General features: G+C 41.5%; 2 protein-coding genes and 1 long non-coding RNA gene across 4 annotated transcripts; all 3 read left to right on the forward strand.

The window, feature by feature from the left end:
* Positions 1 to 1,049: 1,049 nt before the first annotated feature.
* LOC133957320 (WAS/WASL-interacting protein family member 3) lies at positions 1,050 to 2,234 on the forward strand. The gene is made up of 2 exons (XM_062392839.1): positions 1,050 to 1,392; positions 1,584 to 2,234. Exons 1-2 carry the CDS (start codon positions 1,176 to 1,178, stop codon positions 1,799 to 1,801), a joined length of 435 nt encoding a protein of 144 aa, XP_062248823.1. The 5' UTR covers positions 1,050 to 1,175; the 3' UTR covers positions 1,802 to 2,234.
* Positions 2,235 to 6,187: 3,953 nt separating this feature from the next.
* Positions 6,188 to 9,940, forward strand: LOC133956876 (uncharacterized). The gene is made up of 3 exons (XR_009921174.1): positions 6,188 to 6,293; positions 7,698 to 7,767; positions 8,254 to 9,940. It is a non-coding gene; the product is annotated as an uncharacterized LOC133956876 (long non-coding RNA).
* A 3,878-nt stretch (positions 9,941 to 13,818) lies between these two features.
* On the forward strand, positions 13,819 to 27,523 carry LOC133956906 (solute carrier family 26 member 6). 2 transcript variants are annotated; one of them, XM_062392270.1, is made up of 21 exons: positions 13,819 to 14,043; positions 14,140 to 14,233; positions 14,482 to 14,621; positions 15,348 to 15,487; positions 15,660 to 15,770; positions 16,657 to 16,832; positions 17,523 to 17,687; positions 18,574 to 18,726; positions 19,038 to 19,120; positions 19,235 to 19,382; positions 19,470 to 19,583; positions 20,529 to 20,606; positions 21,007 to 21,102; positions 21,311 to 21,417; positions 21,605 to 21,674; positions 22,480 to 22,572; positions 23,973 to 24,083; positions 24,259 to 24,390; positions 24,835 to 24,889; positions 25,584 to 25,705; positions 26,842 to 27,523. In XM_062392270.1, the coding sequence occupies exons 3-21, from the start codon at positions 14,494 to 14,496 to the stop codon at positions 26,863 to 26,865; spliced, it is 2,106 nt and encodes a 701-aa protein (XP_062248254.1). In that variant the 5' UTR covers positions 13,819 to 14,043; positions 14,140 to 14,233; positions 14,482 to 14,493; the 3' UTR covers positions 26,866 to 27,523. The 2 variants fall into 2 exon arrangements, with proteins under 2 accessions (XP_062248254.1, XP_062248255.1); XM_062392271.1 differs by lacking the exon at positions 14,140 to 14,233.
* Positions 27,524 to 27,570: the final 47 nt, after the last annotated feature.

Consider the following 27,570-nt stretch of genomic DNA (forward strand, 5'->3'; position numbering starts at 1 on the left):
GGCCTTCCCTCATTTCCAATTATAACTCAAAGGTTGAGTTTGACACTGAACTGGAATTTTTTTTTACACCATAGAGATTCAAAAGAGAATGTCAGGGGCAAGGGGGGACTCCAGAAACAAAACGATCACAGGTCCGAAGGAGGGACATACCAATTACTATATTCCAAGTGGATTAAAATACAAACTGTCAACTTGCTTTATACAAATCTTGTTAACATCCGTTTTGAAAAAGTCTTACAGATGCTCTGCTCTCAGGCTTCCGTGAAGGAGATGTCACGAGAACGGCTGCCTCTCATTGACTCATCTGGCAGTAAAAAAGCAGGTGATTCAGCCAGGAGCCTTTAACGTCTGTTTATACAGAGTTTATTCTGCTGAAGGGTTAGTGATGAATGTTGGAGATATGTCATCATAAAGTAAAGGTTGTTATACGGTCGAAGAATAAAATGTCTTTTTCTGAAGAGGTGTGAGGGTAAACATAAGATACTGTGATAGACTGATAGAATTATAGTAGGGGTGCACCGATTTATCGGTTGTACATCGGTAGCGGCCGATATTCGCCTCGTTTACTGATATTTATATCAACTTGACTTTCACCGATATCATTGGCCGATGTTCATATTTGTGGTAAAACCACTGGGCACGTGCCGCGGCTGGGGGAGCAGTCGCTCCGTCGCCCTCCTCTCCGCGCCGCCGGAGGCTCAGTGCGCGGCACCGGGAGGTCCTCATCCGGTTAGTGAAAAAAAGTATACGATAGAAAATTCATAATCTAAGATAAGTTATCATATTTTTTATCATAGGATTGAAACACAGCATTGATATACTTACACATTATTTCTGTTCAAAAAGACATCCCAGTGGTTGTTTATTCTAACTCTCTAACTGGTAAATAGATGAAATGTCTTACTCAAGAAAAACAAAACTATTCCTATGGGAAGTTATGTTAAGATGTAGCTTGTAGCTAAATGTTTTTTTTAACCAATGGAACTAAGATAATATAATTTTTCACCTTGTCCTCCTTTCTTTCTTTTCCTGCCTCAGCCAAAGTCCCACACTCCTCTTCAACTCTCCAGCGCCACCATCAGGCCAATCACCCGAAACGTGCTCGGCAACAGACCTCCACCTCCTGCCCTCATCCTCACCCAGGACCTTCTTCCCTCCCCCTGTCAGATACGACCATGGCACCCTGGGGGGGCCTGATTCTCTCCGATTCCTCCTTTACGTCAATCCCAACTCAACCTCCTCTGCAACCGCCCCCTCCCCCTCCTGCTCCTCAGCCCACGCCCTGCACCCCTTACCGTGGGAGACAGAATGAAGAAGATGAAGAAGATTCATGTTCAAGCTTTAGCTCCGAGATTACATCACCTCCTCGTCCAGACCTTCAGGGCAATGCAGGTATAACTGGGACCAGGAGGTGTCCATCGACCCATCATTCCACCACCTTCCGTGGAAATCCTTCAGTTGATTTTTTGTGTAAACGTTCAAACCAACAAACAAACAAACAAACAAAGAAACCATAACTATTTACAATTTTCAGCTGTATCCCTACCTGAAACTTCTATTCCTATCCCTGTGTGTCTCTGCAGGTGCAGGAGGTCGAGGGTTGCGGGCAAGGCGGAGGGTGTTGCCCCAGCGCCGGGTGCCTCGTCCTCCTCGCCTCCCACCACTGCGACCAGTCACCAATCTCAGCTTCTCTCGGAGCTTCACCTTCTCTTTCTTCGAGCTGCCACTGCACGAGTCGCCTCGCTGTCGGGCCGAACGCGTCAGAAACCTTATGCTGCTTTTGAGACAGATGCACTACTGAAGAACCACAGCTGCACAGACTGCGTGATCTATAATAACTATTCTACAATGATGATATACAAATTCCATACATACTCATAGGACAGTATGATTGAAACACAGCAAGTGGAGATGTGACTCCACTTCTCCACTTGCTAATTATATTATTATTATTTTAATTTATCAGTGGTAGTTAGTGGTAGCATGTTAATCTCACTGTCAAAGTACCCGTGTTGCAGTGAGTGAAGTTGAATTATTATTAATAATTTGAATCCTTAGATTAATATGTATTTGTGTTTTTAATCTGATGAAATTACATGTTTTTTTGTTGTTGTTTAGAGTTGAATCAAAGTCACTCCCAAGTTGTGTCCAAGTTATTTTTTAAATTCTAGAGAGTAAATATGATCAGAGAGATGTTTGTAATTTGTAGGGTTGGGTACCGAGAACCGGTCCTCAATTGGCTCAGCCACCAAAGTCATAATCACGAGTGAGAGTGTGTGTTTTGTATTTATTTTGATTTATTTTGGTATGGTGTAAATTGACTAACAGTTGTTGTTAACAGTTTATATATTATTCATAGTTTTAAGTTAAAAAGTGTTTTGTATTTATTTATATTTATATATCTACTATAAAAAGTTCATATATTTGGCAATAAAAAAAGCCTTTCTTAATTTGTTGTCAAGCATCGGCTTGTTTGTTTTTTCTTTTCAAAGTAACGGTTCAGGCACCGTTTAGGCACCGGTACCGTTTTAAAAGTATCGGTTAAGCACCGGTATCGGAAGAAAAAAAAAAAAGCGATACCCAGCCCTAGTAATTTGTGGTACAAAAAGCATAAAGAAGTGTTGGTGTTAGATTGTGGAACCATAAAAATGTACATTTGCTTACTACACAGTATGTGAAGTTGTGCTGTGTAACCAGACATGGCAGACCTGTATCTCAAAACTGTGGCTGGTTGAACGAGAAGTTTTTTCTGTTGAAGTTTCTGTAGGTGGACAATATATTGTGTCCATGCACTTTTGTAGTTTTGTGCTGCTGTGTTTAGTTCATGTCTTTTCACATCATGTTTTCAAATAATTTCCCATTGTCTCAGTTGGAATGACTTTCATTAACTATTCATTGTGCAAAACGAAAACCATTAAAAACACATTAATGCACTCTTTTTACATCCCATGTTTTACATCCCATGGGCCCACCAGCTGTGGGAAGACCCGTTGGGGTCGGGTGCGCAGCCACATGGGTGGCAGCGAAGGTCAGGGGTCTCGACGGACCAGACCCGGGCGGCAGAAGCTGGCTCTGGGGACGTGGAACGTCAACTCGCTGTGGGGAAAGGAACCGGAGCTTGTGAGGGAGGTGGAGCGCTATCAGTTAGATCTGGTGGGGCTTACCTCCACGCACAGTCTCAGCTCTGGTACCGTACTCCTGGATAAGGGTTGGACTCTATTCTTCTCTGGAGTTGCCGAGGGCGTGAGGCGCCGGGCAGGTGTGGGGATACTCATAAACCCCCGGCTGAACGCCGCGGTGTTGGAGTTTACCCCGGTAGACGAGAGGGTCGCCTCCCTGCGCCTAAGGGTTGTAGGGGGGAAAAACTCTGACTGTTGCTTGTGCGTATGCACCAAACAGCAGCTCAGAGTACTCGGCCTTCTTGGAGACCCTGAATGGAGTCCTGTATGGGGCTCCAGTAGGGGACTCCGTAGTTCTGCTGGGTGACTTCAACGCCCACGTGGGCAACGATGGAGACACCTGGAGAGGCGTGGTGGGGAGGAACGGCCTCCCTGATCTAAACCCGAGCGGTCGTTTGTTATTGGACTTCTGTGCTAGTCATGGATTATCCATAACAAACACCATGTTCGAACATAAGGATGCTCATAAGTGTACCTGGTACCAGAGTACCCTAGGCCGAAGATCAATGATCGATTTTGTGATTGTGTCATCTGATCTGAGGCCACATGTTTTGGACACTCGGGTAAAGAGAGGGGCAGAACTGTCAACCGACCACCATCTGGTTGTGAGTTGGATCAGGGAATGGGGGAAATTTCCGGATAGACCTGGTAAGCCCAAACGAGTAGTGCGGGTGAACTGGGAACGTCTGGAGGAGGCCCCCGTCCTAGGTATCTTCAACTCACACCTCCGGCGGAGTTTTTCTGGCATTCCTGTGGAGGTTGGGGGCATTGAGCCGGAGTGGGCGGTGTTCAAAGCCTCCATTGCTGAAGCTGCGGTGGCTAGCTGTGGCCTCAGGGTCTTAGGCTCCTCAAGGGGCGATAACCCTCGGACACTGTGGGGGACACCGGTGGTCAGGGAAGCCGTCCGATTGAAGAAGGAGGCCTTCCGGGATATGATATCCTGGAGGACTCCGGACTCGGTTGCAGGGTACCGACAGGCCCGAAGGGCTGCAGCTGCTGCCGTGTCGGAGGCTAAGCAGCGGGTGTGGGAGAAGTTCGGAGAGGCCATGGAGAAGGACTTTCGGTCGGCACCAAAGTGTTTCTGGAAGACCATCCGGCACCTCAGGAGGGGGAAACGGGAAACCATCCAAGCTGTGTACAGTAAGGATGGGACTCTGTTGACCTCAACTGAGGAGGTCGTCGGACGTTGGAAGGAACACTTTGAGGAACTCCTGAATCCGAATAACACGCCCTCTATGTTGGAGGCAGAGCTCGAGGTTGATGGTGTTTCATCGTCAACTTCCCTGGTGGAGGTCACTGAGGTAGTCAAACATCTCCACAGTGGCAAAGCCCCAGGGATTGATGAGATCCAGCCAGAAATGGTAAAGGCTCTGGGTGTTGAGGGGCTGTCATGGTTGACACGCCTATTCAACATCGCGTGGGAGTCGGGTACAGTGCCAAAGGAGTGGCAAACCGGGGTGGTGGTTCCCCTGTTCAAAAAGGGGGACCAGAGAGTGTGTACCAATTACCGGGGTATCACACTTCTCAGCCTCCCTGGTTGTCTACTCCAAGGTGCTGGAAAGGAGGGTTCGGCCGATCGTAGAACCTCAGATTGAAGAGGAACAATGCGGTTTTCGCCCCGGACGTGGAACTACGGACCAGCTCTTCACTCTCGCAAGGATCCTGGAGGGGCCCTGGGAGTATGCCCATCCGGTCCACTTGTGTTTTGTGGATCTGGAGAAGGCGTATGACCGGGACCCCCGGGAGAAACTGTGGGAGGTGCTGCGGGAGTATGGGGTAAGGGGGTCGCTCCTCAGGGCCATCCAATCTCTGTACTCCCAAAGCGAGAGCTGTGTTCGGGTCCTCGGCAGCCAGTCAGTTTCGTTCTCAGTGGGTGCTGGTCTCCGCCAGGGCTGCGCCTTGTCACCAATCCTGTTTGTGATATACATGGACAGGATATCGAGGCGTAGTCGTGGTGGGGAGGGGTTGCAGTTCGGTGGTCTGAGGATCTCGTCACTGCTTTTTGCGGATGATGTGGTCCTCATTGGATCATCGGCTTGTGACCTTCAGCACTCACTGGATCGGCTGGCGGCCGAGTGTGAAGTGGCTGGGATGAGGATCAGCACTGCTAAATCTGAGGCCATGACTCTTAGCAGGAAACCGATGGATTGCTTACTCCGGGTAGGAAATGAGTCCTTAGCCCAAGTGAAGGAGTTCAAGTACCTCGGGGTCTTGTTCGCGAGTGAGGGTACTATGGAGCGTGAGATTGGCCGGAGAATCGGAGCAGCGGGGGCGGTATTGCGTTCGCTTTACCGCACCGTTGTAACGAAAAGAGAGCTGAGCCGCAAGGCAAAGCTCTCGATCTACCGGTCGATCTTCGTTCCTATCCTCACCTATGGTCATGAGGGCTGGGTGATGACCGAAAGGACGAGATCGCGGGTACAAGCGGCCGAGATGAGTTTTCTCAGAAGGGTGGCTGGTGTCTCCCTTAGGGATAGGGTGAGAAGCTCAGTCATCCGTGAGGAACTCGGATTAGAGCCGCTGCTCCTTTACTTAGAAAGGAGTCAGCTGAGGTGGTTCGGGCATCTGGTAAGGATGCCCACTGGGTGCCTCCCTTGGGAGGTTTTCCAGGCACGTCCAGTGGGGAGGAGACCTCAGGGAAGACCCAGGACTAGGTGGAGAGATTATATCTCAACACTGGCCTGGGAACGCCTCGGGATCCCCCCGTCAGAGCTGGTCAATGTGGCCCGGGAAAGGGAAGTCTGGGGCCCCCTGCTTGAGCTGCTCCCCCCGCGACCCGACCCCGGATAAGCGGATGACGATGAGATGAGATGAGATAATGCACTCTTTATTTCCTCTGTCACTCACACATGCACTGCACGTTCAGACCATGAGGCTTTGAAAGCTGAGCTGTGATAACTGAGGTATTCAGAGGCATCGAACATAGGGAGGGGGGGGGGGGGGGGCGGCTGTAATCTCTGTTCAAGGCTGTTCTGCACCTTCCCTAACTCACGTGTGCCTCTGTGTGACTGTGTGTGTGTATGACTGTGTGTGTGTGTGGGTGTGTGAGGCAATGGTGTCATACAACTCTTTGTACTCATGCGGCTTCCTGCTGATACAGAGGTCACCCTAGAGGTAAGAACTATTTTTCTTCCCTGTCACCTAATTTCAGACACGCATTTTACAGACACACACACACACACACACACACACACACACACACACACACACACACAGACGTTTTAAAGGTGTTGAGAGAAGCACAGTTGGACTGATCAGATTAAAATTTTCTGGGGGGTGAGTCCTTCACATTTTTTGAGAATATGAATTCACAGTGTAGGTCTGTCAAATGCTTTAGTCTCTGTCAATGCAGAATGTGTTTGTGTAAACAGTTTCTAGTTTTATGTGTGTGTGTGTGTGTGTGTGTGTGTGTGTGTGTGTATGTGTCTGTGTGTGAGAGAGTGTCTTATGGCTGCCTCACTACACTCCCTCAGACTGAACACTATCAGAAAGTGTGGTGACAGATATTAATCACATTACACAACAACACTTCTGTAGGTGCGCCAGTTGACCTGTCTGAACACATCTCGATTTTTCAATACCAAACCTTTATTTATCTTATCTCAGTTAGATTTTTTGACTATAGGAAGAAACTATTTAAAAAGGGAAATAAAATGAAAAATGAAATAAAAGAAAGTTCTATTATTATTATTATCATTATTTTGAAGTATTTGCCTGATGCCCCACAGTAAAATATAATGTGATCACCAAATGCTCTTGATCCAAACACTAGCAATGTCGGTTGGAGTGAACAACTCAGCTACCTCTGGAGCCTCATACAGTTATGCACACACACATACGTTTGTTTTTACATAGAATTTCAAGGATTATCACATAGTGGTGACTTGGTGATCTATCTATCTATCTATCTATCTATCTATCTATCTATCTATCTATCATCTATCTATCTATCTATCTATCTATCATCTATCTATCTATCTATCTATCTTTCAATCCATCTATCTATCTATCTATCTATCTATCTATCTATCTATCTATCTATCTATCTATCTATCTATCTATCTATCTATCTATATTTGTGTAAAAAAAATATACTTTAGCCATATAGCCTTCAAATATGTATTCCCGATAAAGAGAGTGAACAATGAAATTCACATTTAAGACAGGTCGCAATAAATTGTTTATCATTTGTCCGACTCAACAAGGGAGGTAATCTGTATGTCCACTCAGATTACACAAAAACGTCTTCATCAATGGGAGTATGAATGTTTTTTTTGTGTTCTATGATTTTGACCGGGTTTTGAGAACCATGTGATAAATATGTGCCATGGTAATATTGTCTGTGTGAATTTATCTTGGCTTCATTTATTTGCCCATCAGCTCATGTCTTCTCCTTTATTCACACAAGTTTAAAGTTTTTTTGTATTTCTTTCCCTCCGCTCACCAGTTACTGAGGCAGACTCTCATTAACTTTGCCCCCCCGTCTCTCCGGTCTTTCAACTCGTCCTTATCTTTCAGCTCCTCCACTGGTGTTTTGGGTCGTGTTGCTGGTACACACTGTTACAGAGACGTGGGACTCTACACCGAGGTAAAAACCCAATCTGTCTCACAACTGTCACAGCAATCAGAAAAGTACTCACGCTGTTTGAGGAAAGTTTGGTGTTGTTGAATAAAGTTATGGCTTCATTAACCAATAAGGTAATTATGAACAACACACATGACTCGTGCTGCCTCTGCAGTTATTCATTGTGCTTGACATTTTCTTTGTTCTGGAACATCGTGTTTTATTTCTCTGAAAACATTTGTATAACAATTAGATGGTGCATGCAATTCCCTATCAAAAGAGACAGCTGACAATATGAAGGAATGTTTGTGCAGTAATTTGAGTACATGAACTCAAACAGTTTGATTTCAGTTCTCGTCCGACTGCTTGATTCCCCTTTGATTGAGCATCTGTTAGCCTTAGTCACAGATCCAGGGTGGGCTGCATGCAACCACCAGGGATGGTCAGCAGCTGGTTGTGTTCAAGTGTCTTTTCTTTTGTTGTTGTTGTTGTTCTCCCTCCCTACTGCAGTTACCACACTTAGGTCAGACATGATCCTGATGAATGGAGGAAGTCCAGGAAAGCAAACAAGCAAAGTATGCTGACCCGGTAGCTGAGTGCCAGAGGAACGATTAGAAGGCTCGCTGTGAGTAGGTGGGAGTGGGATGTACAGGCTTTGCAGGCCAGACTCTACGTCAGACTCTTCAGCTCCTCCATAATTTTGGACTGCAAAGAAGGAGAGCCTGAAAAAACACTTTGGAAGCCACAGAGAGGTCCTGAAGGCTCAGCTGGTTGTAGACAGGGTTTTAGTGGTGCACTGCCCAACCAGGAGACAAGTTGGCGTCATCATCCCCTGCTGGGACTCCTCAGTGAGGGTGTTACAACCTGAAACACCTGATGACGATGTGTCCAGGTATCACCTCCAGGTGTATCATTGAACCATGTCATATCCACAAAGTGACAAGAGTGTTTAGGGTGGAACTTTGTTATACCTCTGAAGTTGAATCCGTCTGTCATTGTGCATTAAAACACCACATCAAAATAAATACAAAAATAAATCCTTGGCTGAAACCCATCTGTTGGTCCTATTTTTACCTTCCAATGTCCCCTTCCTCCACCCACTTCTCGTAATAGACATAAATAAACATGTATTTTCCATAAAAGCTAAGTCCGACTTTCTGCAGTGATCGAATTCTGAGAGGCTCCTCCAAGGAATGTGGAGTTTCTGGCAAGACTTCATGTACTGCCAAGTTTCACAGAGAGGATAAGAGGTCAAAACTCCAGACGCTCTTTCAGCATGTAAAACAACTTAACTGTTTGACTGATGCTTTTTGGCTCGCAATCTCCATCAAGGACATCAAGTTGCTCAGACCATTTTATATCATATAACCTCAGGTTTCGAGAACAGACACAAATATACTAATGTATAGATATCAGGAGTATTTCAGAGGCTGTTTGAATTTTCTAAACGATTATGAAATGAGCCTCAATGCTTCCTTCTTATCACCTTATCAAGGAGAAAATGCTATCCCACAATTCTTGTTGGCAGCAATACTTAAAGTGACGCAACCATCTTCCTCAGGAAGTCTGCTCCTGGATCGTAGCCACATACTAATATGCTAAAGTGGGAGGAAAGCCAACATGAAGTCAAGCACAAGGCCCCAGGCCAAGGGGCGGAGTCTATGAAAGGGGGCAGGAAGATCACCTGGGCCTTTTTTTTTCCTGTTTTTAGTGAGAGCATATGGGACCTTTGTTTGGTAGGATCAATTTGTCCTATTTAAAATGTTTTAAATGCCAGACTTAAATAATTAAACTTTAGAATGTGACATGTATATTTAGCTCATGTTATCAAACTAAAGAGTAATTTAAAATTTGTTTTGTTCTAATATTCATGTTTAGTGAGGGACTAAGACTTGGCTGCTCAGGTTTTTAAGCCACCTGCGTCTCCAAATTGGAAAAGGACTGTGTTCCAGTTCAGCAAAATTAAACATTTTACATTACAAAAGGTTTGCAATGTTTTCTTTACAAATGTGCTTCTGTTTCTTTAGTTTTTTAAATAGACACCATTAGAGGAGCCAACTACTGTATTTCATGGTATTAAATTCTGACTTATCATTGAATGGTGCATTTCTTCTGTTTGATGTGCTTGTTGGTCTTTCTGCTGTACTGGGATGACTGGGATGAGTGTTGAGTAGCCAGATTTGCATGTGTTTCTGAAGTCACCATAACATGCTGTGAATAATAAAATATAAGTGTTGCAGAACACTTTTTAATTGTTTTACCTCGTTTTTGTGTAGTTATTATTTATTCAATCTTTTTATACCCTCCACTTTCTGATGGTGCGTTCTGGTCCCACACTTCTCAATTTAGTTTTATTTTTTCATTTGAAACAAAATTAGATTTTTGTTATTTGTGTAATTTGCCTCCAGCTCTGCCTTAGTGCGTCCTGCATTTAGACCAGCTGAAACAACGGAAACTTTCCCAGAGTGACATGATCCAACACTTTGGCACACACGCTTTATTCATACTGTATATATGATAAGATGCTGCGATCCAGTTACAATTGTGATGGAAATCTGGAGATACAAGAGGCTGGAAACAACAAATTTATCTATGTGTATTTAATAAGGGACTTTCTGCAGAAAGGATCAACACAGGGAAACCACAAGGGTCTCAGAGTGAGGATGCAGAACAGTCAAAAACACAGGTCTTATATAGGAGGACTGAAGGCTGTCCCTCTGAACCAATCCAGACTGGTTCCATGGTAGGGGAAGGAGAGGAATCTAAACATTAGCAGCTGATTCACATGTGTTTCTTTAGGTGATAAGAAAATATATACTTCTTCCTTTGATGGGTAATTAAGTCACAAATGGTCTCACCGTATTTCAGCACTAAGTTACGACCATAAAACAGCTCAAGTCATAAAAATCTCTTGTCAAGGTTTCAAATGCTTACTATCTAAATACAAAATAGTTTGTTGACCATGTTTAGTTAATTTTTCTACTACACAATCTACTTGCAATTATCTCTGATTCCAGTTTATTCAAGCATTTGAGCAAATAACACTAACAACAGAAAATTTTCACATGCTCATATGTTGGTATATTGGAATGTAAAATAATAGGACAGTGGCCAAACACGACAGAAAATGTATGCAGTGGATAATTTAAAGACAAAAGTTTGTCTGTCTGATTTAATATTGTAATGTTTGGTAATTGAGTAACCAGTTAATCAAGGTTGCCTCTGTTGATGCTTTACTTGCTGCTGGAGATAATTACTAGCCTGACGTTGTCAGACTCACAATTCTAGTCAGAATGTGAGTCTGAGACCGCTCCATTGGGCTGTGATTATGGGGCGTGTTTCAACCGAACCAGGAAATACAATTCCTCTTCGCTCAATTGGATATACCTACAACCAATCAGAGCAACGTAGTATGCAACGCATTGTGAGTTATTTACTAACGCTGGGTTCACACCGGACGCTGAAGCGATAACGAAGCGACGCTTCAGTGCAGCGCCAAGCCTTAAATAACAGCTGGCTCCCATCCACTCCCATGTTAAAACTTTGTGCGGGCCAAGGCTGCCTCGCGCCGTGCAGCGATCGTTTCGGTGTCAACTCTATTTTTTGCGCTTGGCGCGAGCGTATCGCACCAGGAAACACATTGAAAAACGATTTTAAACTATATTGATGACATATTTTAAGTGAGATTAATGATCAAATATGCACCCCATACTTTGAAGTCCCCTTCTGTTGTTTTAATTTGACCAATGACATTATTAAATGTCCCCCTCTTCCCATCCACTACAGCCACACAAGCAGTGATACAGATAAAAAGAGAGAGAGAGGGGGCTACGTATTCTCCACATAGGCTTGAGTGGAGAATACGTAATTTACCTCCGACACCCGACATTTAATGGAGCAAACAGCGGAGAAGTTCTTCAACATGGATGACATTAAATTAATAATTGAAGTGGAGAAGTACAGTGAGTTGTATGATCCTCGGAACATGTTGTATAAAGACAACACCAAGAAAGAAAAATGTTGGGACGCTGTTGCTTAATGTTGGAGCAACAAGTAAGTACATGCTTTTAATCTACTGGATCAACGGGTGATATTATTAGCGCTGCCTGGCGGTTCAGCGTCGCTTCAGTGTCCGGTGTGAACAGCCAAGTGCCGGAGCGATAGGGATTAGCGCGGTGCGGTGCTTTGGCGTCGCCTCCACGTTCTCTGTTCCTCTTTCAAAATGAATGCGCTGTCGATGTCTTCTAAAACAGACTCAATGGCAGCATCTACACATCTGAGCTCTCCAGCGGCAGGCATGTTTGTTGAAAACGAATTCAACCCAAGGGCACTTTGATGACGTGGTTGATTACGTTACCGTTGATCATCTATCCATCATCGTATAAAGCCCGCCCTGACAATCTGATTGGCCCGGTCGGGCATAATTTCTCCCCAACGGAGCGACTCCAGACCGAACTTCCCGACCTCAAATGTTGTGGGCGGGGCTAAGTTCGTCTGGCATCCAGGCTAGATAATTACTCCACATGAATTCCTTCTCTATATATTTTCTTTTCTGTATTTTTCGATCCTACACCATAGAGGCAGTTACTGAAACAGTCTCTAGTGTTAGTGTTCATCTGGTTCCTTGTATTTTCTAAGTGAGTAAAACAACTCACTTAGGGGATAGAGCGGGTGTTCTGCAACAAGAAGGTTGCCGGTTCGAATTCCACTCTTTCCCATCTGCATACCTAAGTGTCCTTGGCAAGATACTGAACCCCTATAGTGGCCCCTCATAAATGCTGAGGGTTCTAAAAATGTAAGTCGCTTTGGACAAAAGCGTCAGCTAAATGATATGTAATGTAATAACCATGTTTTCAGGTATCTACTGTTTGTCATTGTTCTAAAAACCATGACAGCGTTAAGCAAGTATTATAATATAAGAAATTAATGAAAAAATGTCAACTGAAATACAAAAGTATGGCATAATACAACTTATAAAAAAATGGAAAGTGCATGGATATTTTAGAAAAGGTGCTGAAAGTTAGGATGTTTGGGAAAATCAGTAGTTGATATAATTATGTTTTAAATGACTATCAAATATTATGTGGAGAGGGGGTTGTTTTGCAAATTTTTCACGATAGGAAATATTTTCCCAATCCCTGTCTGGAAATTATGGATCTATTTTACTGTCACTTTATTCTAAACTCTGCACTGTTGTCCATGTTGGGATCCTGTGGCAATGATTGCTTAATTTTGTTCCACTGATCTGATTGGTCAGTAGTAGTTTGGATGTTGCTAGGTTGTGATCTGATAAGTCACTTTTAAGTAATTTTTTGAAGCAAATGCCAAATGTTCAGTGATTATTAACCCATTTTAAACAGACTGTCCTCTGTTTTGGACAAGTGGTTACAGACACCACCATTGGATCAGAGTGGGTTAAAAGAGAATTTGTGATGTTCATTTTTCTTGATCTCTTTTATTTAAGTTTAATTTTATGTTCTGTTCAAAAGTTGAAGCGTTAGTTATCAGTAATCAAATGGTTGAGCATGTTTTCTTCAGCTTTACAATACTGTTTGTGCATTAGATCCGTCTGGTTATCTGACCATCGTGCAAAGTCGAGCTTTAAAGGCACATGAAGTACATGGATAATTCATCAATGAAAAGAAGTGTATTTGGTCATATGGGAGCTCGGGGACCTGATTAGTGATATTTTTCAGTTTAGCAGTCTGAGACAAATGTTAATTAAAGTAGGGTCTTTAAATCTTCCTCAGGAACACACATTGTTTGTCTATTTGCTTGGTCATGCACCTTCCCGTTCGTCCTCTTGTTAATAAAGAACCACCCGGCTGTAATGGCTGACTAATCCAATCATAAAAGATACCATTGATAACACTAATGATATAGATAAATGGTTGACTAGAGTCACTAAATAATAAATAAATAAAATAAGCTGTGACGCTTACTAAAAACTGAGAAGTACTCACTTTGTAAATGATAAAACAAATTCAAAATGAATGTTTAACCTGTAACACTTTGATTTCCAGCTGGAAGTTTGGAACTTTGCCCTCTCCCACCCCAACGATGCCGCCGTATGCCTTATCTATTCATCTCTTCCAGGTCTTAAGGTAGAGCACTGCCCGAGAGAACCCTTTCGGATTTGAAATGGAGCCTTAGCTTCAGCTGTTTGCTGGAACTCCTCCAAACGACTGCAGCGTTTTACCACTTGGATCTGATGGAAACCCGTACATTGGATTCAATTTGAAGCACAGGCACCGCTGAACACAGAGAGGAGTCATTCTTCATAAGAGGAGATATAACATTGTGAGTGAAGGAATTTATTCATCAACAGGAAAAAACGGACAGAAGACAAAAGGATAGAAGACATTTCATTACAATAACCTGTGCGATTCATTTCAGTTCTTTTGACGCTTCTGGGATTTTTGTAAAAGCCAAAAAACTTTTCTACTTTGGAACTAATAGAAAAGTTGGTTAAATACCACTGGAATACAAGGTAATTATTATAAAACAAATGTCAGACTTGCTTGTGTGGAGATGAACAGTTCAGTCCCAGAGGGGTCTATAGTTAGCATGAAACTTTGAAACTAAAAAAGCTATATTCCCGTCAACAAATATTAAACATAAACAAAATTGTATTCGCTGTTTAGTTTTAGTTCAGTTTTATCTTGAATAAAGCTATACTTTTGCGGTCAACCCAAGGGAAGACTCACAGCTGAAATGCTTTTTGGGTTTATGTTACAGCGGGTGTTCGCCATGGGAGACGGGACAACAATGAACTACAGGGTCCACAGAAGGATCCTGGATGAAGGGGCTGTGGAGGAGATGGGAGAGAAGTCCGACTTACACACACCTCTTTCTGAGAAGGTTAAAACGTCAATGAGGTAAAACTGACTACATCCAATCTACAGTTCTCATATTATCTCTCAGTGACGTACTAAGACATTTGGGGTATTGTGCTATATTCTTTCTGTAATAAAGCACAAAGAATACAGTGATTACACCCATTTTTCATAATTTAATAGCCAGTTACATGGGTTAGAGTGTTTGTGATAGTTTATCCTCACTCTTGTTGAGGGTTAAGGACAGAGGGTGTTGCACCTATGAGACAGACTGTTATTTGTGAATATGGGTTATACAAATATTTTTTTATTGATAGATTGATTACCTTCAGAATTAATTTGTTTTCTTATATGTATTTTGACTTTCCAATGTAAACGCAGATGCTAAATATGACTACAATACAATATAATACAAGTATTTCTAAAAGGCCATTTAACATTAATAAGTCAGCTATGACTAAAGATGATCTACATTACAATTTTGCTCTTTAATGGCGATTGTTTCGGCCCAGAAATATTTCACGGGACAAATGCATCATATACTCAATCAATGCTCCCAAAAAGCCAACAGTTAAACACAGACAGAAAGGATATAAGATTATTAATTTGTATCAATCGGAAGAAGGCTGCACAAAACCAAATGGGCGGGAGGTCAGCCTCGAGATGAGGGCTGACACATTCTGCACCCGCGATATCAAAGCATATATCAAAGACTTTTTTTTCTCTTTCTTCTTTCGCTCTGTCTGTCACTCTTACATACAAACTCAGGTGTTCTGGTCCACGCCTGAAGAGCTTCCTGCTGAGTAGTATCCCTGTCTTATCATGGCTGCCTCGTTACCCCATCCGAGAAAACGCCATTGGTGACCTGATCTCTGGGCTCAGTGTGGGGATCATGCAGCTGCCACAGGGTGAGAATCGAGGTTCAGAGGTTATAGATGTGGTAAAAGGTTGGAGTTATAAAAGTGATATTTTATATTGTAAATGCTGTGTATCCCCTATTATATTAACTAATATATAATACCATCTGTTATAACTCTTCCCTGGATGGTAATAAATATTTATTCTGTGTTTTCCCTTTAGGTATGGCCTATGCTTTGCTGGCATCTGTTCCTCCAGTCTTTGGCCTTTACTCCTCCTTCTACCCCGTCCTCATCTACTTCATCTTCGGCACATCCAAGCACATCTCAATAGGTTTGTAACCTCAGCACAGTGCTGCATCTGCACAAGTGGGAATGTATCTGTTATAGAGATATGTGGATTTGCTTCAATGAACAAGCGATGAAGCAGGTATAGCATCAGACTGAAGCAATCATTTTTTGGCATTGTAATACTCTTCAGTGAAGAATACATTTTGAATCAGCAATAAAGTTTGAAATATAAAGATGTGATCCGATCTGATTGACTGTTTTGTCTAACAGTCATCATGATCTTAAAACTTGACAGCATGTCAGCATAAGTAACAAAGCAAACTCTCCCACATAATAATTATTGAAGTGATTGTTAAAGCCATCCCTTTGATACATTTCAGCTTATCCGGAAACAGTCATGGGAGACTGGTATAATACAACAATATCCATATCCATAGCCACTGTTGCCATATTGAAGAACTTAAAACTATCCAAAGGCTAAAATGACTCCACTTCCTGAATCAATCCAGAGCTATTCTAGAATCCAAAAGAATATTGGGTTTTCACAAACAGGGTACAGTGGCTATTTCATTTTGATTCATGTATTTGTTTATTTTATCTTAGAACAGTACTTCAGCTGACACAGTCGTTAACATTTCGTCCTGATGATTAATCTGGCACAGCTCGAAGCAGAAGCAAATTGGGCCTTTACTTTGGGAACCAGGACTTGCTGAAAAAGCTCGTCAAGCTTTGTAGTTCCTTTTTAACTATGAGACTTCACCTTCCAGCAGTTGTCATATATATGTTAGAAACCATCACTCAGGTATCAGAGGAAAACTGTAGGTTTCAGGACCAATGCGGGTTTGACGAAAATTGTTTCTCAGACTATCTGGTATATTTCAACATGGCCAGTAAACATGAGTGCTTATATTTCTATCTCTCATCTCCAGGAACATTTGCAGTTATTAGCGTGATGATAGGAGGAGTGACAGATCGATTAGCCCCGGACTCAGACTTTATGATATGGGACAATGTGTCAAACTCCAGCATAGTTGACACCATGTCTCGGGACGCAATGAGAGTCCAAGTGGCTGCAGCTGTCACCTTCCTAACTGGAATATTTCAGGTAATCATTAGATTAGTGGAGGTGTGCCATATTGGAGACAGTCAGGAGTAATGTTTAGTGACAATGAAAATCTGCTCTGTAGTTGTGAAGATAGGTCATTTGTATAGACAGACAGCTCAGGTACCCATTCAAAGCTATCTGCTGCTGACAGGGAAAACATCCATAAATGAAATAAAATACTGTACAATACAAATCTAACATATCCAGCCCTTCCAGCTCATGCAGCAAATACTTTTGGTATTTATAGGCTGATTACAGGAAGTTATTGATCACTTCAAAAGCATGAAGGGGAGCTGCATCATGCTTATAATCTTTTTAACTTTTTATCCAATAGGAGTCTATACACTAAAAGTTCAAATTGTGACAATAATGCAGATGGCTTGTATATTTCTGCTTCTAACTTAAAAATATGGAATGATTAGCATATTTGGGCACAACTTTCATTGTGCAAAATGCTACTGTTGTTTCTATAAATGCGTCATAATGAAGATCAGTACAGGCTCTCAGTGTAGAAGTTTGAGGCATCTAATGCACACTGTCTAACTAGTAACAGTGAAATGTTAGAAACTCCGAGGTTTTGAATATGAATTGTTTTTCAGATTTTTTTTAATACATTTCCTTTAGGTTTGAAAAATATATATATAACGGCCACTGAGAACCTCATTGTATTTCAAACTCTATGTACTGTAGATATTGCTCGGTCTGGTCCAGTTTGGTTTTGTTGTGACGTACCTGTCTGAGCCTCTGGTCCGAGGTTACACCACTGGGGCTGCCATCCACGTCATTGTGTCCCAACTCAAATACACCTTCGGCATCAACCCTGTGAGATACAGCGGACCCTTGGCATTGATATATGTAAGAAGGACACAACCACCGACATTAACATGTTGCTTAGATCTGAAAAGGTAAAATATATATTTTATCTTGTCTGAAAAAACATAAACAAAAAAAATGTGTTAACCACAGTAAGACGATAACAAATGAATTTCAATGGCTGTTGACAATTTTTCCAAGGATGAGCTGGTTGATTTGCTAATTGATTGTTTCAGTACTATTCTAAATAATTTTTGATCAATGAATATGAACATTTGTTGATTTCCATTAATGTGGCAACCCTCTGAGATTCATCCCATTATTAACCTTAGTCAGTGCACACATTTTCCACTGTGCATTCACTATGAATGCGTTTTCATGTAAAAAGGCAGAGGCAGCTGACGATGAAGAATACAGGCATGCCCATTAGTCATTGTGAATATTTGCATTTTGCTCACATTAAGTCTATTTACCTTTTAAATAGATTTAATGACGGTTTCAGACAGCTGCCAAGCCCACTCAGTGTCACACAATAAGTTTTCCGCTTCAGATCTACAATGAGTTAATAAAGGCCCTCTGACAGACTGCCTGCAGGGGTTCTGTGTCTAGTTCCTTTAGATACAGGCTCCACTCTCATGTCAGCTTTGGAGGAAATACCCAAAGATGAGCCCTGCAGGCAGACCAGAGCCCTCTCCCTCTGTGGAATTCAACCCATGGAACTGTCATTCCTTCCTTCCTTAGTGTTTATGAATACTTTGATCTCACCAACATAACAGAATCACACAAGGGACCCAACTGACTCCGTCGTATAATTTTATCCAGTCGATATGGCAAAACACAAAATGGACTTTGTATTTTCATGAATTTTATGTCATGTATCATTCATTCCTCCATTTAACCAATCATCCTGCTCTTTCTCTCTCTCCAGACGGTGCTAGAGTTGTGTTATCTCATTCCACAAACAAATATTGGTACTCTGGTGGTTAGTGTTGTCACCATAGTCTGCCTTATTGGGGCTAAGGAGCTCAATGCATACTTGGGTAAAAAAATACCTGTTCCTATACCTGTGGAGCTGCTCGCTGTGAGTATCCAGGGATAAGTACATGCACTAATAATTCATTCCAAGATTATTTAGTTCCTTTCGAAAATTAACAAACATGCGCACACACTCACACATGCACTCACATCCACGCTCACACACAAATGTAGTAGTGAGGACACTCATTGACCTAATGCATTACCTAGCCCCTTACTCTAACAATTACAACTACATGCTTTACCCTTACCTAAACCTTGTTCTAACCCTCAACCTAGTCTTAAAAGATATCTACATGTACACACAACCACACACACACACACACACACTGAAGTATCTCTTATTTGCTTCTCCAGGTCGTTATTGGTACAGTCGTCTCCTGGCAGGTGAACTTGGAGGAGAAATATGGAGTGGATGTGGTGGGACTCATTCCCTCAGGGTGAGAAACATATAAATCACAACCCACAGCAAATGTACAAGCATCTGCGTTTTTGAGAAATGTGAAATATTTGAAATGGATAATCTATTAGACTTTGTCTCTACCTTCTGACAGTCTCCAGCCCCCGGTTCTCCCAAACGTGTCTCTGTTTGGTCAGGTGATAGGGGACGCCTTCGCTCTGTCTGTGGTTGGCTATGGCATTGCCATCTCACTGGGACGAATTTTTGCAATAAAATATGGATACAAGGTGGACAGCAACCAGGTAGGGAGGTGAAAGATGGATACAGGTATGACCTGATGTTTTTAAATTAGTGCACTGTACATAAATAGTGTATTTCTCATGATCTAGGAACTTATCGCCCTGGGTCTGAGTAACTCTATCGGAGGAATGTTCCAGTGTATCACAGTCAGCTGCTCCATGTCTCGCAGCATGGTTCAAGAGAGCACGGGAGGGAAATCTCAGGTTGGTGGAGGCTGTTCAACCTGCAAAGGGTCCGTTTACCTGACTTACACCTCATGGGGTTGACAAATATATCATAAGTTTAGCTAAAAGTACATATGTGTGTGTGGTACTGTTTCACTGGCTTTCACCATTGGATGAAACGTATTTGTATTCAGTAATAATAAACTATTATTAATCTTTATCCAAATTTATATATAAATTATTAATATATACTTGCTTAATCCCATCCCTTTTTTCCACCATCTACATCCTCCCCCTTGGTCCAATCATCTGCCACCACCATCTTAGTTCCAAAACCAGCATTCCAAAACTTTGTTGTCACTCGGGACTCCTTATCTCATTCTGGTCCAACCCAAACCAAGCTTCCATTCAAGTCCCTCGTCAGATACAAAATCTTCCTCCTCACACATCAATCCCTCCAGCCTCCGAAACCCCCCCCCCCCCCCTCGGAACTCTCTCCTGTCAGAGATCTGCAATACTTTACCCTTCCTGCGATTATTCCACACTTGTGAAAAAGTGTATTTATATCTTTAGTTTCATCCTAACACCTCACCCTGCATGTTGCCACAAACCTGGGCGATCACACAGCTTGAGCAGAGTAAAACCCAGTTATAATTAACATTGCTGTGATAAGTGGCATCATTAAAAAAAACACTTTGGGAATTGATTTTCACTCACATTGTTGAACCCCACCTACACAAACGATTTGCTGAGAGGCTTGAACAATTTAGTTTGACAACACCATTAATCAGTTAAGGGCCCATGACAGAGGAGAGGAGAGACTGATGAAGCTACAGCAGGTTTTACAATCCCATACTTGTTCATACTTATAACCACAACAACATCCATCATTTCTGTAGTTTTGCCTTTGACTCTCATTGACTGATCCCTTTATATGATTTTTATTCACTGTTCCTCCATCTTTTCTCTCTCTCTTCATGACAGGTTGCTGGAGCTCTATCTGCAATTGTTATCCTTGTTATCGTGCTTTGGATTGGAGCTCTCTTTGAGGAGCTGCCCAAGGTGGGTGGATGGGTGGGCGTGTGTGTGTGTTTGTGTGTGCGTGTGTGTGTTTGTGTGTGTGTGTGTGCACGCAATAGTCAACGGACAGTTATGTTGCTATATTGCCACCAACAGACAATTGTTTAAACTACACTTCTGCCAACAAAACAGATAATTAAAACATACAGAAAAGATATTAAAATAATCATATTAACATATCAGAGTAATTTGTTTAAAATGAGCAGCAGAGTTATCATAAGATACCATTATTTCAATAAAGCACTGTGAACACTGTAGTGTTACACTAAAGACTGGAACCCATTTGTAACATGTGAAGGGTTTATTTGAGAGAAGTTGACTGTCCATCATGTAACAACAATCAAAAGTGCTCTAATGAACTGTTTCATATTTGATATTGTAGGCAGTGCTGGCTGCCATCATCTACGTCAACCTCCATGGCATGATAAAGCAATTCCTGGACATCCCTGTACTGTGGAGAAAAAACAGAGTTGATGCGGTCAGTGTTCCTAAAAGTAGAAAAAGAAACATAGAGTGTTTTTACACTATTCAGGAAAATTTTGGTATCATGTAGCCCACCGTGGCCTGTCGGGTGTCTTCCAGTTGTGAATACCTCACTTGCATTATATTCTAAAAATCAACTACTCACTTTAGTCTCATTTTACGACCCATTTGTATTTAACTCATCTCTCCCTGTTTTTCCTCAGGTCATCTGGGTGGCCACCTTCATCCTCACCGTGTTGTTGAACCCTGACATTGGACTAGCTGCTAGCATCGGCTTCTCCATGCTCACCGTCATCTTCAGGACACAGCTGTAGGAACACACAGCCGCACATCCACAAATATAAACTATCAATGACAACATTCAGACCATGTGTGGAACTGAACGTTCATCTCTCAAACACCACACCCAACAATTAACTAACCTTCACTTTTTAGGCCACACTAAAACACAAAGTGTTTAATCAAAGTAACATATCTTTGTTTTGTGTGTTTTCCAGCCCTAAGTATTCCCTGCTGGGCCAGGTCCCAGGCACTGACATTTACAGGCCACTGGAGGAGTACAACCAGGTATGACACAAAGTATTAACCTCAAAACAGGACAAGCATTGGTACAGACATGGCAAGAATGCTCAGAGATAAATGATAGATTAATGATAATTTAAGGTACTAATATCAATTAACACCGTGAACAACTGCCCTTGGTTTCTCTGGCCCTCACTTTAAAGTGAAGAATCAAACACAGAAATTTGAAATGGAGGTAGTCTAAAAATTTGCACTTTGCCCCAACTAAAGCTCGACCTCACTTGGAGTCCTCATTGCAGAGCATGAGCACAGAATAGTGTGAGGGTCCTGTTGATCCCTTATACTGTATATTTTTGTCTTTTGAAGGAATAGTTATAAACAGAAAAACTCACAAATCATGTGTATGGTCTGGCAAAGAATATATATTTCAATGTTCTTGCACAATGGTTTGGCAATATGCCTTAATGGCGCCCTTAACCCTTTTTTTAAGCAAAGCCCCCTGCTTCTTACTTTACCCTAAATGTATACAATCCAGGGGGGCTATTTAGGCTGCAACCATTGCTTAAATGGAAAGGCAGATAAACAGAAACAGTCATTGGGATTTACATCTTACTAAAATCATACCTGAGTCTATTTGTCGGACTGACCGCCCATGAAAACTGGTGTAATTAATAATTTGAATATAGTGTTCATTGTGTTGAAGTTCAAAGTTTATGCTGAGACGTGTGCTCCAGTGCTACTTTCCTCTTATGTGATTTTACTTTTTACGCTGTGTTATCATGAGCATGTGGCAGTATGCGAAATATAGTGATTCATTTCCTTACTTAAACGATTAACTTATTGATTTTAGGTGAAGCAGGTGCCAGGGATTTTAATCTTCCGTTCCTCTGCTACTCTCTACTTCGCTAATGCTGAGATGTATCAAGATGCCCTGGGGAAGAAGGTGAGGACACACACACACACACATGAGAAGAAATAACCCACATTCCCTCATCACATTTTCCGTGCAATTAACTCTTCTCCTGCTAACATTATTTCAGACAATAATAACTGAGCTGAATTTTCCACAATTCACACATTACGACTGTGACAGACATTGTTCATATGTCATCCCAATGTTTTCTTCCGTTCGACTTTTTTTTTTTTAAACATCCTGCTTCCCCACCCATTCTTCTCCTTCTCTTCTGTCACGTCTCTTTGGGACACATGGGAAGACACATTGAGGGAAGCTGGAAAAAAAGATGACAAAAGATGGGAGAGGGGGAGAAGTCGAGATTGAATAATTGAGGGGGATAATGGAACGCTTCATTTATTAAAATGTCAACATGTCAAAGCCACTGGGTCGCTCTATTCTTTCTATTGTTTGATGCACAAATAAGCCTCCATCGAAGTGGCAGAAACTGAAGGATTGTCAATGGAGAGAGAGACTGTCGCCATATAAATTATGGTATTTTGGTTCTGGGTGAAAAGTGTTTCTCTCACACCAGGTGGAGTTCTGATCACACTGGTGTTTGTTCAAGCGTTGATTTTTACTTAAAATTTGGTTTCAATCACTCATTTTAAGGTTGAAAGGTCATGACAGGTGAAACTGACTTGGGTCGGTTGGTTGTAATGATGTTTTTCAATAGTCTTGAGATGAAAACATCTATTTTCTTCTCAAAGGTTCGGCTCACAATTAATCAGATCTGTCCTAAAATGCTAGTCAGGAGGCCATGTGAATACTGAAACCGTTTTTCTTGAAAAGACCCCTGTGAGGAAAATTTGATGTTAATGGGGGAATTCCGATTTCGGATTCAAGTTATAATCTTCTAGATAATTCACGTGTCCGTTCAGTGGGTACTATCAAATGAGTCTGAGAAAATACAAAATTTCAATTTGAAACATTCCAAGTTTACTGCATACCAGAACCCTCAAGTGAAAGCTCCATAGCTTCAGGAGCAGGTAAGAGATTCTTAAAGAGATCATAATGTTCTGTAGACAAACCCGACCTGTCCTGTTGGTTTGTTTGGACTGAATCGACAAAGCTTGTGAAACCTTTGATAAATATTTGATTGCTGCGCCTGGCCCTGCAGTATTTACAATAGTAAAACATTGTCCTCTCAATAAGCTTTTCTGTTCACATGGGACTCATACCTCATGTAATATGTTCTTTCCTGTTATCTAAAAAACAGTTTGCACGAATGCAAACATATACACCTGTTAGTTAGTGTTACCGTAGTTCTCGTCTCGATCAACCGGAAAGTTATTTGTATAGTTACTCTGGGAGAAGAAATATTGTAATTTAACCCAGTGTAGAAAACTAATGGGAAGTTTGTCCCAATTGTCTTTTGCTGTTTCTATTAGTCTGAAATTGATATTGCCAAGATCCTGTCAGCAAAGAAGAAACTTGAGGCCAAAAGGAAGAGGATTGAGAAGGCAAATGCAAAGAAAGCCAAGAAGAACGGAACAAATATGGTGAGAAAGACATGTAGTTCATTTATGCAAAATGTTGAGTTTATTTCTTTGACATTAAAATAGTGTTGCCCATTGCACATTCCAAATACAGTTGTCTTTTAATAAACAAACTTTCCACCGAGGACCTTCATTGTCTAAATGTGGCCTCCTTTGTGGTGTCACGTCTCGTCTTCAGGAGCCAGAGCAGGTGGACATTGCTGTCATTGAGACAGAAACTGCGTGCGATCCGTCACACCCACGATGCATCATTCTTGACCTCAGCCCTGTCAACTTCCTGGATACTGTTGGAATCAAGGCGCTACGAAATGTATGAGCATGGCAAGAAGGACGAATCATCCCTCTCCTTTTTACAAATTAGGAATTGAATTTGTATGAATCATAATTTAATTTAATATTATTTAAATGAAATGTATACGTTTCTTAATGAAAATTCATCATTCTCCATCAAAAATGTACGAAGAAATGTTCGAGAAAAAAAAGGCAGAAACTCAATGGCTAATAATAAAATTCATCCCAGCATTAGAAAATGTGCTGATTCAGGAGTTTATCTCATTCTTATCTAATCCTTATTTTTTTATTGTATAAACTGTGGCAGATTTTTTTCACACAAGTAGAAGTTATCCTCCGTACAAACCTCTGTCCTTCTCCTAATCGTTTAGCTCCTCTGCCATTCAGTTACAATAAATGTAATCATCAGACTAGTTGAATGAACCCCAGTCTGACCTTTGCTCTGTGTTTGTGTCTGTTTCAGATCCAGAAAGACTACAGCGAAATTGGTATCGATGTGGTTCTTGCTGGCTGCCAAAGTAAGTCCATCTACGTTTCTAGAATAGTTTAGAATAATTGACTAGAACTGCCAAGAAATTGTGTGGCTTGTTAGGTCAGATGTCTCTTAGGAATTTTTTTTGTATTTATTTATTAAAAACATCCGGAGAGAATTTTGAAAGCTTTAAACCACCTAAAGGGAGAATGTATTTCTTTCTAAGAGTTGGTGGTCCCCTGACTGCTTGTCTGGAATGTTACAAAATTCCATTATGATTTGTTTGTCCTGGATGGATGTAACACATGTAGTTTAACATTTATAGTACCCATCCGCTTTGACACACACCATCTGGATTCTTCCAACAACACTGGTTGTTATTTCTGCTGTTCAATTATGTTATTTTTTTTTTAATTCCTGCAAAGGAGGTTGTTCAGTCCATAGTCAATTTTCCAGGGAACATTCCTGGTTTGGCCTGATACGCAGTAGTTGGAACATTGACAACATTGCATATGGTCTGAAGGGAAGCTAAACAATGGGAGTGTTTTACATATGGCCCACTAAAATAATGTAGCTTTCTGCAATCCTTACACTAGAAGTCATCTAGTTTATTTCAGAGGATAAGCAGCTCTACTTACCCATAGTGGATCTCATGTAGTAGCCTAGGGAAAAAGTAAACGGGGAGTGTTTGAGCTTGCATTTGGATTGACCATTTTCATTTTATTCCTGTCTCTTTTCAGCTGGCGTGGTGGACAACCTTCAGACCGGAGAATTCTTCAAAGACAATGTGACAAAGTCCTGCCTGTTCTCCACCATCCATGATGCCGTTTTGTACTATCAGTCGGACAGAAAGAAGGAAGAGGTGATGTACTGTTTGAGCACCGAACCTACACATACACACCTCAAATATCACACACTGCAGTCTGAACAGAGGTATGTGGAGACTCCAGGAAGAAAGTCTTCTTCCACTTTGCACTTCTAGTGATCTAAATCCAACATGGGGTCTCCAGGGTAATTTTAATGCCCACACAATGGTGTTTATGCACAATATGATGCCTTGCTTTCTCTTCCTGTTTACAGGTATTTTAATGTGATATAAACACAAAGTCTGTATGACATTATTTCCACAAATGACGCTATACCCATTTTCAGCAGGAGCAGCAGCTGAGTTGGGTTTGGTTCACATGCTTGAATTTGACTGATCTCAGCTCCGGGGAATGCACAATAATAAAATATAAGATAAACAAGTCAAAATGGAATTACTCACACCATGTCGCTGATAAGAGACTGTGAGAAGGACTGAGTTCATTCAGCTGCCTGCAGAGTGTACTGAGCTCATCTTAGTGGACAAAGATTAAAATGTTGTTGCTGTACTGGTGCATTGATCCTCACTCTGCACCGTGACCTGACTCCCGATTGATTTCACACATTAGGAACAGGATTTGTAACACTATAATACTACAGTACGAGATAATATATTATTTTATTTAGCATTTTTTAAACACAGCTAAACATCTAAATAGCCTTTGGTATTTCATCAATATGCGTCGGGAATACTGCTCATCCCAGCAGAGAGCATGACTCTCTGTCTTTACGCATGAGAAGTGTGTGTATGTTACAAAATATCTTTCCACGTGTCTTTGTGTCTGCCTGCTAGTCTTAAGTATTTATTTGGGTGCATCTAGAAAGAGGGAGATTGAGGTTTTTAAAGTAAGTTAAGAGGTTGGGCAATCAGACAAGGTTTCTGAGGGTTTTCACTACAAGTGATTGCTGTTACATTTTCATTTCCACTTAGGAAGAATGATATACTTTCCACATGGTGCAAAGTGAAGTCATCTTTTATCAAACTGTTCATATATATATATATCAAACCTCAGAAATACAGAAACCAATGTTTCTGATATTGTGTAACGTTCAGCCAAGGTTTTAGATCAAAATATTGTTTCTAAAATTGGTCTGTTTTTTTTTTTTCTCCTTTTTCTGTCCTGTTTTTCACAGGAGAACATAATGACAGAGTTCTGAGTCCTGAGAGGAAAGATGGAGGACAGTATCTGTAGTGACGCTGATTTTATCCTCTGAGCTTCAAATAACTGGGACTTCTGTCTGTCACAAGCACAGACACACAAATCTGCATACCTGCACATGCACATGCAGCCAGGCACGTATGCTGGCATACGCTGTAACTATGTGGGCAAAGCAACAAAGTGCCAATAGATGACCAAAGAATACACATGTGAAGTCACACAGCAATTGTCCAGTCTAGATGAGAATACAAATAAAAGCAGTAACACAAATACACTTGTAGATACAGCATATTATGCATTTTGACATTCTTCTGTGTCTTGTTGGCCAGCTTTTTTAAATGAATTGATAAGTTTGACATTTAATCGTTAATGATGTGCATTAATCATCTATTTATGAAAATATGATGAAAGCATTGGTGGGGAGATGCATAAACCTGAATAGGGCAATACTACAATTTTTGTAATAATGCTATTTTGTAATGGCTTGCTTTGCTAATTTATTAACTTTTACTGGAATTTTATGACTGTGGGAACCCAGATACAAAAGCATGTTTAAACAACTTGCTGATGACCCTTGACCATTAGTGACTTTGTTTGTAAGATTGTGATAATGCTGGAATAAAACATTTATTGGTATTAAGGACCGTATAAAGATGGACGATGCGTCTCCTCTTGTACTTAAAACCAGGGTCAGATATCCTGG

The sequence above is a fragment of the Platichthys flesus genome, chromosome 7 (genome assembly GCF_949316205.1).
Source record: "Platichthys flesus chromosome 7, fPlaFle2.1, whole genome shotgun sequence".
In the NCBI taxonomy this organism is placed as follows: Eukaryota; Metazoa; Chordata; class Actinopteri; order Pleuronectiformes; family Pleuronectidae; genus Platichthys; species Platichthys flesus.

Excerpts from the sequence above, each read along its gene's own strand:
- LOC133956906 (XM_062392270.1), top strand. The coding sequence starts at position 14,494 with ATGGGAGACGGGACAACAATGAACTACAGGGTCCACAGAAGGATCCTG. Across the intron at positions 15,488-15,659 it reads GATCATGCAGCTGCCACAGG|GTATGGCCTATGCTTTGCTG; the intron begins GTGAGAATCGAG and ends TTTTCCCTTTAG. Across the intron at positions 24,391-24,834 it reads GAATCAAGGCGCTACGAAAT|ATCCAGAAAGACTACAGCGA; the intron begins GTATGAGCATGG and ends TGTCTGTTTCAG.
- LOC133957320 (XM_062392839.1), top strand. The coding sequence starts at position 1,176 with ATGGCACCCTGGGGGGGCCTGATTCTCTCCGATTCCTCCTTTACGTCA. Across the intron at positions 1,393-1,583 it reads AGACCTTCAGGGCAATGCAG|GTGCAGGAGGTCGAGGGTTG; the intron begins GTATAACTGGGA and ends GTGTCTCTGCAG.